Here is a 13,842-nt window from a genome sequence, read left to right on the forward strand (position 1 = left end):
CATAATGTATGGACACGCAGCCATAAAAACAGTTAGTCCACCGATCATTTATGAAAACAAAATGATAGTTGGAGGGAACGCTCACATTTCCACACTCTAACATTGGATTTTTCTATTTGCACGTCCTCGCTGATGTTTGGCTTTGTGTTTTAGAAAACGCATTACATGTTTCACATGAGCTCATATGTGAGGATTGGCCCAGGGACTGTTGGAGGAGAAGTCCGTGTGTTTGTATTTTGTGTGTGCGTGTGTGTGCGTGTGTGTGTGTGTGTGTGTGTTTACCAGTCTTGTCCTTGCATTTATGAGGCTGGGGGCTATGTCTAGCTGTTTTTGGAGTGTGTGTGTGTGTGTGTGTGGGTGTGGACGCCGGCGTGTGTGCATCTGGAGCAGCAGCTGAGCGCTGGTGTGGACATGGCAGTGGCAGCGGTGTGTGTGTGTGTTTTTGGCGGTGTGTGTTGTCAGTTTGCTACGTGTCAGCGGCGAGCCAGGGGAACGCTTGGCTGCCTATCCAGGCCGGTGCGGACCCCGCTGTGCCCAGCGAGCACGAGCTGCCGGCGGGTGCCGGGGGGCATGGGGTGGGGGGGTTTCGGGTGGGGGTGCAAGTGGGGGGCGGAGGGGAATCCGCCATACTGAGGTGTATGACTGAACCCTCTGGCAAATATTAGATTTCGTTGCCGCTACCACGACAGCACCCAAGCCCCTCTCTCCCCCCTCCCCTCCTGGGAGAAAGTGGGAGGTGAAACTGAGTGGGGGAGACAACGAAAGAGACAAATTGGGAAGAGGGCAAAAAATGCAATGAGAGATATAGAGACAGGCACAGAAAGAAGAGGTAGAGAGGGACATTAAAAACAAATGCCTGACCTTTTGCAAAACTCCCTCCACTTTTACATTTCAGCGGTGGCAGCCCAGATGGGGCCGGGGGGGCAGGGGCAGGGGCGGGGGCGGGAGCGGGTGGGGGCAAGATGGCCGCTCTGCCTGTCCCTGGCCCGGGTTTTCTTAACACTGGGTCACTGCTGCGGGGGCTGCCAGCGACAGGGGAGGAAAGAGAGCAACCCAAACAGGCCCGAGCCAAACAAAGGGCGACGGCTTAGGGAGCAGAGAACGACGAACGAAAGAAGGAAAAGTGACAGAGGGGCTGGAGGAGGTGTTGCAGGGGTGCGCGCTTCTCCATCCTTTTTCTCACGGTTTATCAGGTAGCCAGGCCGGGCGGCTGATGACGTTGATATCATCGCCTCCCTCGCCCAAAAAGCGTGCGCATTACCACGGCCTCTCCCAAACTCTGACACATGTGACTCGACTGGTCAGAGCTGTTTTTTCCGCCACTGAGTCGTCAAAGTCAAAAAGCGGCCGCCTGAGAAACCAGGCGGTGGGGGGAGTTTGGTGTCATGAAGAAGGGGGGGAGGAGGAGGAGGAGGAGGAGGAGGAGGAGAGGGGAAAAACAGATTGATTTATTCATTTAAGGCAGCAAATGTATTTATTCCTATATTTTAGGGAATTAATCCAAACCTCTTCACTTCTCTCCCTCTCTCTCTTTCTCCCCGGGCTCGCTCGGAGGCAAAACTCAAAGCTCCCCCTCCCTCCATTTCCACTTCCTCAATCACTCTCTATTTTTTTGTCATTTCCCTTCTTCTTCTTCCTCTTGTCGTCTTCTTCTTCTTCTTCACCTTTCCTCCGCTCCTCCTCCTCCACCGTAGTCAGCAGACACCACCGCCGCTCGCTCCGTCTGATTTTATTTTGACGTACGTTATTTGATAAACTCGCGCGTATGGATTTTTTTTCCGGAAGCCCCTCGGCTGGCGGGGTTCGACACCTCGGGGAGGCCGGGTCGATACCCCGGCATGGTCATTATACCGGTAAATTGGGTCAAGCAGGGTCAGAGGTCGGGTTTCATGCGGCCCTTTGACCCCCCATGACCAGGGGCCATGCGGGATACAGAGTCAGTGGGAATGAAATGAAATGTGTGTGTGTGTGTGTGTGTGTGTGTGTGTGTGTGTGTGTGTGTGTGTGTGTGTGTGTGTGTGTGTGTGCATGTGCACGTGCACGTGCGCGTGTGTTTCGATGTTTACCAAATGCGTGAGGAGGGCTGAGGAGTGAGAACATCAGCGTTTTTTTATTTTTATTTATTTGAGTGGCCTTGATTGGAGAGGCTGGCGGAGGAGCAGATTTCGAGTAGGATGCGATTTTAACACCTGTTTTACATAATATGCATCTGGGGCCGCGGCGATGGAACACCAGATCCCCGATGAGCGTTTTCCTTAACTCTTCCCTCTCTCTTCCTTGGGCTCTTGTAGAGACGGAGCTGTCCCAGAGCAAGGCCGGAGGTGGTGCCGGGGCCGTGGGGCCCGGGGCTGGAGGAGGAGGAACCGGGGGTAACCACCTGCAGTGCCTGTCGGTCCACTGCACAGACGAGCTGGGGGACGCTAAGGGCCGTGGGGGGCCCGTCTCTTCCTGGCGCTCCCTCCATTCCGACATCTCCAACCGCTTCGGGACGTTCGTGGCGGCGCTGACCTGAGCGCCAGGTGGTTCTGGTGGGCCTGATCTCTGATAAAGTCTATTAAAAAAATATCTCAAAGGGAAGAAGAAGAAGAAGACGAAGAAGAAGAAGAAGAAGAAGAAGAAAGGAGAACAGCGACGAATATCATGATGATGAGGAGGAGGAAGAGTAGGAGGAGGAGGAGGAGGAGGAGGAGGAGGAGGAGGAGGAGGAAGTGTCGACGACGAGGCGACTGCAAGTGTTTCTCGCTCGTTCAGGGAGAGAAAGACATTCACACACGACCAGTAACACCCATATACACACATATACACACACGCATACACACGCACGCACGCACACACGCACGCACGCACGCACGCACGCACACACACACACACACACACACACACATCCACACACTCACACACACACATCCACACGTAAATACCACCATCCTCTCTCAAAACACGCAACCCACTCTTTTAACAAACCACACTGACATACTTGCTGGACAGTACATCTCGGGCTTTTTCCCCAACGATGCCCACATCTGGAAAACCTCAATTCAGTCTTGTCCTTTTTTCTGATGTTCTTTTTTCTTGATTTTTTTTTATTTTATTTTATTTTGTTTTATTATTTTTTTTTTTTTTAAGAAAAATCTAGAAATGTCTAGGGAGGAGAAAAACAAAAAGCAGAAGACGCAGAAATGCTCAGTTTTCATTGGCTGCAGTGGTATACCAGTTTGGAGCTCACGCAACCCCCTCCCAGCGTTCTCTCTCCCAAAACTCTAACCTTCACCAGATATAAAATAAAATTACTGACTCTCCTGTATATACAGTTATATCTATAGATCTATCTATAGATTTTTTTTTTTTATTAGTTTTTGTTTCGTTTTTTTTCTCCATTTTTAAACGGCTTAAGTGAGACGCAGGACTGTACAGGGCACAGAGAGATTGCATGAATGTAGCTGAAGAATGTTTTATTTCCGGACGCAAACTTCTGCTTTTCTTTTTTTTCAAATTAAATTTTAATCCGTTTTTTTTTTTTTTTTGGGTTATTTTTTTGCATTTATTCCTTTTGAGATTTGTATCCTTCTGACTTCCGATTATAGACACATTTCCTTGGAGTAGTGACTCTCGCTTGGCTCAACCACTCGTATACGATCCAGCCAATGGGAACTGAAGAACTGGAGGTCAAGGGAATTGAAAAAGAAAACTATTGGTATTGCACATGTAAAGTAAGAGAAATGTTGTGTGTTAGGCAATCTTGTAATCTTTTAAATAAAGCTTCTGTTGAATTTTGAATTTTCTGAAACAATAGATGGAGGACTGTGATGGCAATTTACAAACTGAAATTTTGTTTTTTGTTCTCTTTTTTTTTAATAATATGTAAAGTGCAGTTGTCTGTTTTCCTGCATATTGTATATATCTGTATATGTTTTATTGAGTAACTAAATAACAATAAATATGATGTTAAAGGTGATGCTCCTTTCTGATTTTAATTTCTTGACAACCTTTTCTTTAATGTCATTATTCAATTTATACTTTATATCTTTATATTACTAAATATAATCGGCCGCAACAGCAAATATATTGTTACAAAATAATTGTTGTGTGATGTTAGAATACACACAATATATGTGTGTGTGTGTGTGTGTGTGTGTGTGTGTGTGTGTGTACTGTGTATTCACAGGATCATCAATGAGTTACTCAGGCTCCTGCGGAATATTCCAAGTGACAGGTACGACAGGGGAGCCGCGGACTGATGCATGCCACCTGACAGGCACGCAGGAACCCGGGGAGGACCAGGAAATGGGGAAACCTGGTGGCGCGGGGAGCTAAGGCGATTAAGGCCCCACCATATCACCACCACCACCACCATACCCCACCATATCTTACCTGACACATTTGTATATATTGTTTATACAGCACTGCATGCTCACTAACAAAGCAGAAATTATAAGAAATCATCATCTGAAAAATGTGCCAAAAAAATGGAATTCAGAGAATTTTATTTTTTACATCTTAAAAAATACATACATAAAACAATGCACTGGACAATATACCAAGTCAAAAAAATAATATTTTAATATAATAATGATAATATTTTTGAAAAGTTATCAAAACATAACACAGTATATTCTGTCGGATTTCTTGTTTTGTTGTGTGTGTGTATATATACCGTATAAACTGTATACAATATATACAGTATATTTAAACTGTATATATTGTTTATACTGTATACAATGTATACAGTATATAGAGTATTAATATAGTCGATATACTGTATATATATACTGAATACACTGTTAACAGTGCATCCAGTGTAAACATTATATACAGTATACTGTATATATTGCATACAATGTATACAGTATAGAGTGGGACATATACAATGGGATATATACCTATATACAATATATAGACTTATAATAGATATAGGTACTTCTAGCCCCTACCCCCTACGTTTCCCCCTTAATGTCCCATTCTCCTCTCCCCCCCCCCTCTCTCTCTCTCTCTCTCTCTCTCTCTCTCTCTTTCTTTTTTACTCACCTTCTCTTTATTGGCCATCTGCATGGATGCTTAATGCTAATCAATAACTCCCCAGCGTGCCAGCGCTGAGGTGGAAACGTCAATACTGCCTAACAGGGCTACTGATGAACCCGCATTGCCGCTGTCTGGAACACACGCACACACACACACACACACACACACACACACACACACACACACACACACACACACACACACGCACACACACAAACACACACACACACACACACACACACACACACACACACACACACACACACACACACACACACACACACATACACACACACACGCACACACACACTCACACACACGCACACACACAGATCCCTGCAGGACCCTGTCTAGGCGGCTCAGGTGTGTTTGTGCTCGCACCCGCTGCGTGCGGCTGCAGAGACTGTTGTGAATGTGATGCGTGGAGCGTCGCGCGGAGCCCCGGTTATTCGGGAGGCTGTCAAGTCATCGGGGACCGGCTGTTATTGGGGGTAAAGCAGAGTGGGGGGTGTGGGGGTGGGGGGTGGGTGGGTGGAGAACAGGGAAGAACAATGTACTTTGATCACAAAAGGCTGTGGAACACAGTGAGGAAAACGTTCTCCACAAATAGATTCAGAATTAGTCACCGACTCCGGCCAGGGGGTGGAAAAGAACTGGAGTTGACGATGCATTTGTGTCAAGTTGGGTGGAATCGCTGCGTATGAAACAAGAAGAGTTCAAGTGCTTCTTTATGGTTTGCAATCTGTAGTAAGATGCCACGTTTCGGTCACCATGCAGCCGGTGGATGCCAGAAGACCTCTCCTACAACATACCTGCCCGTCTTGTTGGGCTGAGCACGTTCGGTTGTTTCGGGAATAGCTGGCACCATCACATGCCGTGGAAGACCGTCCGTCTGAACGATACTTTCACAATAGACTTGTGAGAAGACGGAACTATCTGCCACGGGACATTCCCTCGTTTGAACATTCTCTTGAAGCCCTCTTGAAGCACATGGGTATGGCTCGAAAAACAAATGAAATTTGAGATTTCTTTGAAGCACGTGTTATGAAACATATATTTCAATGCCTTTTACAAGATTGAATGATATTTATTTAGGAGCGAACACATGTTAGGGATACATTGATAGTTTGGAGATTACAGGGTTTTTCCTCCATCGTTCATTTCTTCATCAAAATGGCTTGCTGTCCTGGCCTACCTTTGAAGGAGAAGGAATAAATGCAATGGTTGGGCATGCCAACAATTGTGTGTAATTTCCTCGCTCTGAGTATAAAACCAACAAGTAGATTAACCACTGTGGGTTAATCTACTCTGGCAGATTACACTCGCAGTGTGGCGAGGTGAGGTCTGCCATGTTTCCCAGAACATGCCAGTAGCCGGAGCCCGGCCCTGTGGGACGCGGTGACAGGGATGCCTGGGGGATATTGGCTCCAGTCGAGATGTATGGGACCGGGCTGTTTCCTTCAATGGGCTCCTGCTCTGCATGGCGGCCATATTGGGAGGGAGAAATACTGTGTGGTCGCCTGAGAACCCGTGTGTTTCCCAGCCAACACGCATCTGAAGAATAACAATTTTACTAGCCATGAAGACTAGCCACGGAGCCGTGGGGCCATGGCACAGAACTCGGCCAAACACTTTCCTCTCATGCAGCCCTCGATGCACTCCTATAAATACATCTCTTATTTGTATAGAGACGATATGCATCTTTGGGAAAATACCACAGTGTTGACATAAGAGCAACCCCCTTCTCCCCCATCTCGTACCGTCCGTCTCCCAGTCTCTTTCTCACTCTCCTCTGTCTCTCTCTCACTTCTTTCTCTCTCCTGCAACTCTCTCTAGCCTTTGCCGAACCCTTTACTATGTGCTCTATGGCATAAGAAAGAGACAGAGAAAGAAAAGAGAAGGGGGGAGACAGCGAGAAAGAGAGAGAGAGAGGGAGAGAGGGAGAGAGAGAGAGAGAGAGAGGGAGAGAGAGAGAGAGCGAGAGAGAGGGAGCAGGGGACAGAGAAACTGAAAGCGAAATGGAGGGAGTCGGGAGTAAAAGAACTGTCTCTTAGAGGCCTCCACGGTCTTTAAGCCACTATGGCATCCACCAGAGCCCTCACATACACTCAGCCTCTAAAGGCCTTTTGTCCTGTAAAGAAGGGTTTGGCCAAATTGGGGGTGCTTGTGGAATTGGGGGGGTGGGATCGGGGCTTGGCGTCGTATATTTGGCTCCCACGTCTCCATCATTGGAATGGTGGAGATTTTTTTTAGTGAGGGAATTGAGAGGAGGGGGTGATAAGGGGGCAAAGGAGGTTCTGGTTTTTTTTTTTGGTGGGGTGGTAGTGGTGGTGGTGGTAGTTGGAGGGGGGTGGGTCGCTGGGTGTATGTGTGTGCGTGGCGGGGAGGGGGGGGGGTTGGAAGTCTTCCAAATGCTGCCTTTTTGCTTTCAAAGAAAGCTCCACTTGTGTAAATGTGCTCTTTGTCCCTCGGTCCATTGTTTGAACAGCATTGTGGACTTCTTTTTTGTGGGAGGCTCACAGGGGCCCTGGGGGGCCTGGGGGTCCAGCGAGAGAGAGAGAGAGAGAGAGAGAGAGAGAGAGAGAGAGTGATGGGGAGCTCTCTCCCCGAATTACTTCCCGGGACTCTGGGTGATAGCAACGAGACCAAGGTAGTTTCAAACATGTTTGTGCACTTCGCACACACTGACTGATTCATTATTTAAAAAGTTGTAAAGACATCTGTTCTCCCTACTTTCTTCACTTCACATCACTCGTGCAAAATAACGGTAAATAAACGAGAGTCAAAGCATTTGGAACGGAGACGAAAGACCCAAATCGTACTAAAACCACCGGGGTTCAGAGTTCATCCTGCCTGGAGAGCATGGCAGGACTCTCCTCCACTCTGGACCTTCACCTTCTGACGGAGACGATCAGAGTCAATGGCTCCATGAAGAGGGATTTGTGACTGAGCCGACTGTCTGGGGTCCCTCACTTGACTTCCATCTGTCCTCCTCACTCCACAATAGATGTCAGCAGGTGGGAGAAAAATAAACAGTGTTTGCATGCAGCTGTAATTTATTCTGCCTTTACAGAGAGCTGCAGCAGTGGACGTTGGGATGTTGGCTCACGGTTGGGCATGCAAAGGGCACTATACATAAATTTGAATGTTGTTTACTTTTCGGGTGGCTACCTGGGTTGAATAATTTTCTTACATATATTTAGAACGCTTCGTTTTTTATGTTCCTTCACACTCTAATGAATACAGTGGAGACAAGACTAATATGCACAATTGCGTAGCACCAAAAACATACATATTTTCTTCTCTTCAGCAAGCAACTTACTCAACAAATTGACGACGCGATTGTAATTAATTAACATCGATGCAACAGGTGCACTTGACCACAGAGCAGAGCAGAAGTGGACCTAAATTTAAATCCAAGGAGGATAATCCAGTGAGGATCAGTAAGGACTCAGTAAATTTCTCGCTTTCCATCTCGGGACAGTAGTCTATATTTTCCGATCCTCCGTCCTCTCTCTGTTTGGCTCGGCTTTGGCCACCTCCCCACCTCCATTAGGGTTACCCAGTCAGCCCTCCTCCACTGTTATCACCTGTGATGTCCTGTGACCTCTCCTTGATCACCACCCCACCCCCCTTCCCTTCCCTTCCCCAAGCGCAGCCCCGGGGCTTTTGGGCTAGAAGGTGATTGAGCGCGGCACCCTGCTCCAGTCCTGTCCGGCTTTGTCTGGAGACGTGTGCCTGTGTCAGGAGCCACAATTAGTGGGGCGCGTCCCTTACCATTAATCACACGACGGTCCCCTGGTGCCTCGGCGCGAGCTCGGGACCCCGCCTCACCACCCCGCCAGCCCGGCTGCACGCTCACCATTGCCGTACCACCACCACCACCATTACCAGGCGGTTCTGGTGGTGGTGATGGTGCTATAGAACACTGAAGGCATATCTTTATTCAACCTTATTTTGGGCATCACATTGTGCAACTTGACCAAAGGGCAAATCTCAACAAGAAGGGCAGGCTGAATTTCTGTGTGTGTGTGTGTGTGTGTGTGTGTGTGTGTGTGTGTGTGTGTGTGTGTGTGTATGTGTGTGTGTGTGTGTGTGTGTGTGTGCCGTGTTGATGCAAACAATGTATATATTTTTACACAGGGTTGTCTTTTCATCCTGTGTAGAGAACAGACAGACAGACGGATAGACAGACAGACAAATAGACGGACAGACAGGAAAGGGCAGGAGCCTTGGTTGTTGTTCTTATCACTTATCGATTTGTCGTGTGATGACCCGATGACAAATATTTAGCGTCTTGCCGCGGTATTGATCACAATACTCTGGGGTTGAAAAAGGTCTCCCCCCCAATAAACACACACACACACACACACACACACACACACACACATACACACACCCACACACATCACTACCCACTCTGTATGCTCTGCTTTCTGTCGCTGTCTTTATTTAACGCATAATGAATTTTGTTTCCAGTCTCTCTCTCCCTCTCCCTCTCTCTCTCTCTCACTCTTGCTTTATAAGAAAACAGAGGAATGAAAAGCAGCCAGATGGCAGCTCAGGCCTAATATAAAATCAATACACTGCCTCCAAAGGAACTCAAGGAAAAAAAGACGAGTTGGTGAAGAAGAAAAAAAAGTTCAAAGACCGCAAGAATAGTAGAGCTCTCTTTTTCCTTCTCTTCCCCTCTTTCTGTTTTCATTTTCATTCCCTTTTCAGACACATATGCATCCATGGCCACACACATACACACACACACCAACATGTTTCAGTATGCTTCATCCAGCCTCTTCAGCTTTGAGTTGGCTGAGGCCTCCCAACATCCCAGCTGCTTTACAAGGGCAGGAGGAAGAGGAACTGTGTGTGTGTGTGTGTGTGTGTGTGTGTCTGTGTGTGTGTGCGTGTTGTGTGTGTGTGTGTGTGTGTGTGTGTGTGTGTGTGTGTGTGTGTGTGTGTGTGCGTGCATGCATGCGTGCGTATGTGCATGGTGCGTGTGTTTGTGTGTGTGAGTAAGTGTGAATGTGTGTTTTCAATGTGCTTGTGTGTGTATGCGTGCGTGTGTGTGTGGGTGTGTGTGTGTATGCGTGCGTGTGTGTGTGTCACTGTCATTACACAAGAATGCCAGGACACAGGCTGAGAGAGGGGTGGTGGGGTGGAGGGGGCAGAGATACAGAGCCTTTGAAGGGAGAGAGGACCATTGAGAAGTCATTAGGCTAATGATAATTGGTGTGGTGAATAAGCAAAGGAAGATAGAGGGCGGGCTGCGGACGGGGAGGGTGATGGATAGGATGAGGTGATACGTTTCAAGCTCGGCTGACTGACAGCCACAGGTTTAGCCGATCCACGGGCTAGAACTTTTGCAAAGGTTTTGGATTTGGATGGTCTTGTGAATGTTTACACACTGAGCAAAGATTGTGTACATTAGGTATATCAATGAAGTTTATATTGCAATAATCAACATACAGTATAACGTGTGTGAGTGGATTTATGTATTGGCAGAAATGTATTTGTATCTGTAGAATGTGTTGTGTGTGTGTGTGTGTGTGTGTGTGTGTGTGTGTGTGTGTGTGTGTGTGTGTGTGTGTGTGTGTGCGTCAGTGGAGCAGGAAAGCCTGTCCCCAGGTGACTGGCTTGCTTGCAGGGTGACAAATAGCCCGGGGAGGGAGGGGACACCAGGCTGTTTAGTTGATAATTAAGGGAGTTTTTTATCTTAATTTGAGCTGTTACTCTCTATCCTCTCCTGTGATTTATGACTCGGTGGCCCTGCCTTGCTCCTCTGCTCTGCCCCGTTAGCAGGGAACCAGACAATGGACCCCCCCTCCGCTGCCCCCCGCCCCCCAGCTCACATATAAACGTATACTTAAAACACTCGAAAGGCGTACGTTGCAGTATCAGAAAGGGTGACAAATGACAAGATCCTCTGATTGAAACGTCGTAAAACCCTTCAGAGGCTTCCTGCTAAAACTTCCATTGTGGACAGAGCTCTGCCGGTGACGAAACATCAGCATAGAAGAAAAAAAAGGGAGTTTACACCTCTCGCCGACTGCACGGCCCAGGGAGAGTCGCGGCGCGAGATCGGGTTCCTCCGACGCGAAGTGTCCTCAGGCGAGAGTTAACTCAATCTTCGGCCGGGGGTGGTTCGGGGCGGGGCGCGCAGGGTGGGTGGGAGGCCGGGTGGCGGAGAGAGAAAGGAAGGTGGATGAGGGTGGGGGTGGGGTTGGTGGCGGGCAAAACAATGCAAGCCACTGTTCTCAACCTATCACCCCACCCCCCACCCCCACCCCTCAGGGGTCAGAAAGGGGAAGACATGCCAGTGCAACCTCATCTCCCTACGCTCGCCTCCCACATAAAGGGCTAGGGGATTTCTGCAGCGTCCCAACCCTGGAGTTGCCCCCCACCTCCTCTTCCTCCCCCCGATGTGTGGTGGATCTTTTTTCGGCCTGAACATACCTCAGGCTGCGCTGCTATAATTCTACAGGTATTTGGCTGGAGGGACCGTCACAAGTCAAAAGCCATGATAGGTGGAAGGGAAAGACTTGTACATTTGGCAGCGGGGTTGGGTGGCTGGGCGGGTGGCGCGGGGTGTGGAGTGTGGCGAAGTAAACCCGAGCGTGTCGCATCTCTTCCTCTCCTTCCACCCTCCCTCCCTCACTCTCTCTCTCTCTCGCTCAAGCTGTTTTTTTTCGTCCCTCTCTTGGTTTCCTGTCGGTTGACATTCAGAAGATGTTTATGGTATCACGGCGGCAGATTCAGAAACTGCCTTTTCCTGGGACGATGTCGTGCCACTGCAGTTTCTGCGGTTGTCAAACAAGTTGCGGCGCAGCGTGAGGGAATCGACAAGAATGCAAAAAGTGCGAGACTCATTGCGAACCAAAGACGAAAACAGGAGCAAGAGAGGCAAAGAGTCTGCTCGGTGATTTGGAGGACATGTTTGTGCACGTTGGTGAGCCTGTGAAGATCGACAATAGGGGAAAGGTGTTCGCTCTTGGAAGTTCTCCCGTTGACCGTTGACCCCTGTGATTCAGAGACCTGTTTGTGTTTCCAGTAAAGCCCCATTTCTTTCTCTCTTATCGCTGCCCCGGAGGTATGGGAGAGGGGGAGGGGGTTAGGTAGGAAGGAGTGGGATGTATCGGGGAAGCAGCGGTTTCGGCCAAAGGTATGCGCAAGTTTTCTCAGGGCGTGAAAAACTCCTCTCGCCCCCGTCCTCCATCCATCTAGGCTCTTAACTTTCACCCCTGACCCCGTCACACCCTCCTCTGGGCTCCAGCAACAACAAAAGCAGAAGATTAGGGAAATCTAGAGACTAGAAGGGATTACTGTAGCGCTTTTCATCTTTTCTTTGCGCTCACAGTTGACACAGTCTGTTACCGGGGCTCCAACTTAATCTCAGCCTGGTGGTGCGATTGCTCAAGTTAGCCGTGTTTTGTACACAGATTTAAAGTTTAAAGTGGCCAATATGAACAAAAGCCACGGAAATAACATTTGTCATCCGGTTTTTGATGCGGTTTCCTACGTCTGCATATCAGAGGGTGAGTGGTTAACGTGCGTTTTGCTTACTTGCTACTTTCTGTGAACTTCGCCGTCTTTGATGAGCCACATGCATATTTCACACAGAGCGACGTCCAACTCTCGCGGAAAGTGGAGCTCCTCGAGAGGAAGTGACATGATACTTCACCGGGTCCCAGCAGGGAGCTGTCACTGCACAACGCCACCGAGCACACTGCTTCACGACCATGTTTATAGGTTATATGGTCGCTGTGGCGGCCCAGAGGTGATAAAAAGGCAGATTTAACAGAGGCTAGATAGCTAGTCCATCTAGTCTAGACAAAGAAACTTAAATTTCCCAGAACCTCAACTCAGGATTTTGTAAGCTCTATACAAGGAAATACAGTTCACAAATTTATGATTGTCATGAGGCAAGTGTTTACGAACTCCGCTAAAATGTGACATCAGTCTGCTCCACACCTGTGCCTCTTTTTTTTGTTTTGCAGATTTTTTTTTTTTAACAGTTCCTCTCATCCTCCCCACCCCCCCAACCCTCCCTTTTCCGTATCCCCCACCCTCGCTGAAGGGCCCCTGAGCTGTCTTGGCTCTCAAAGTTTGGCAGCGAGTCAAAACTATGTGCTCGACCCTCCTGAAGCACGTCTGCTAACAGTTAAGCCGTTTAGCTGCTAATACCAACAACAAACACTCTTTCTGTGCAGGCCCTGAGCGTGGGCCACAGAGAGTTGCCTGTGAGAGAGGTCAGACAACTCTATAATCGGACTCTACCCATCTGCCCCTCTGCCCTCCCACACTGAGTGGCAGGTTGGGCTGCTCGGCAGGAGACTAAGTGGGACACGGGGACACAGATGCCCACTGACACCGGACAATTCATGGCGGGAGCTTAAGCCTCCTCAGGATAGTCGCCAAAGGATCACCCAACGTGCAAATCACTTAATAAGGTGATATAGTATGTGTGTCTCGTCATTTTGTGTTCTTTCTAGGTACTGTATGTGTGTGTGTGTGTGTGTGTGTGTTCGGGTGGGTGGGTGCAAGCGCACTGTATTTGTGTGTGTTCCTCACAAGTGCCAGAAAAAGTGTGTCTGCAAGTGTGAAAGCTGGTGTTATACGCATGCATAATTGTGTGTATAGAGGTGTGTACACGGTGCCTGTATATTTATGAAGTGCTGGTTCAGATGTTTAATTTGCTACAGCCTGGTGCATGTGCAGAGAGGCGTCTCAGTTGGATGTGTGCTGTCACCCCCCCACCCCCCCCACCCACCCCGAATCCACCCCTCGCTCACTTCTTCGCCTCTCAACATTCCTTCTCTTTCACCG

At 48.5% G+C, this 13,842-nt stretch overlaps 1 protein-coding gene across 2 annotated transcripts in view; it reads left to right on the forward strand.

The window, feature by feature from the left end:
• mn1b (meningioma 1b) overlaps positions 1-3,955 on the forward strand; it is a 17,160-nt gene extending 13,205 nt beyond the window's left edge. For both annotated transcript variants that reach the window (XM_080004479.1, XM_080004480.1), the window contains exon 3: positions 2,292-3,955. In XM_080004479.1, the coding sequence (XP_079860605.1) occupies positions 2,292-2,512 (221 nt within the window). In that variant the 3' untranslated portion in view covers positions 2,513-3,955. The remainder of the gene's footprint in view (positions 1-2,291) is intronic.
• Positions 3,956-13,842: the final 9,887 nt, after the last annotated feature.

This window comes from Zeus faber (assembly GCF_960531495.2).
Source record: "Zeus faber genome assembly, chromosome: 7".
NCBI classification, from domain to species: domain Eukaryota; kingdom Metazoa; phylum Chordata; class Actinopteri; order Zeiformes; family Zeidae; genus Zeus; species Zeus faber.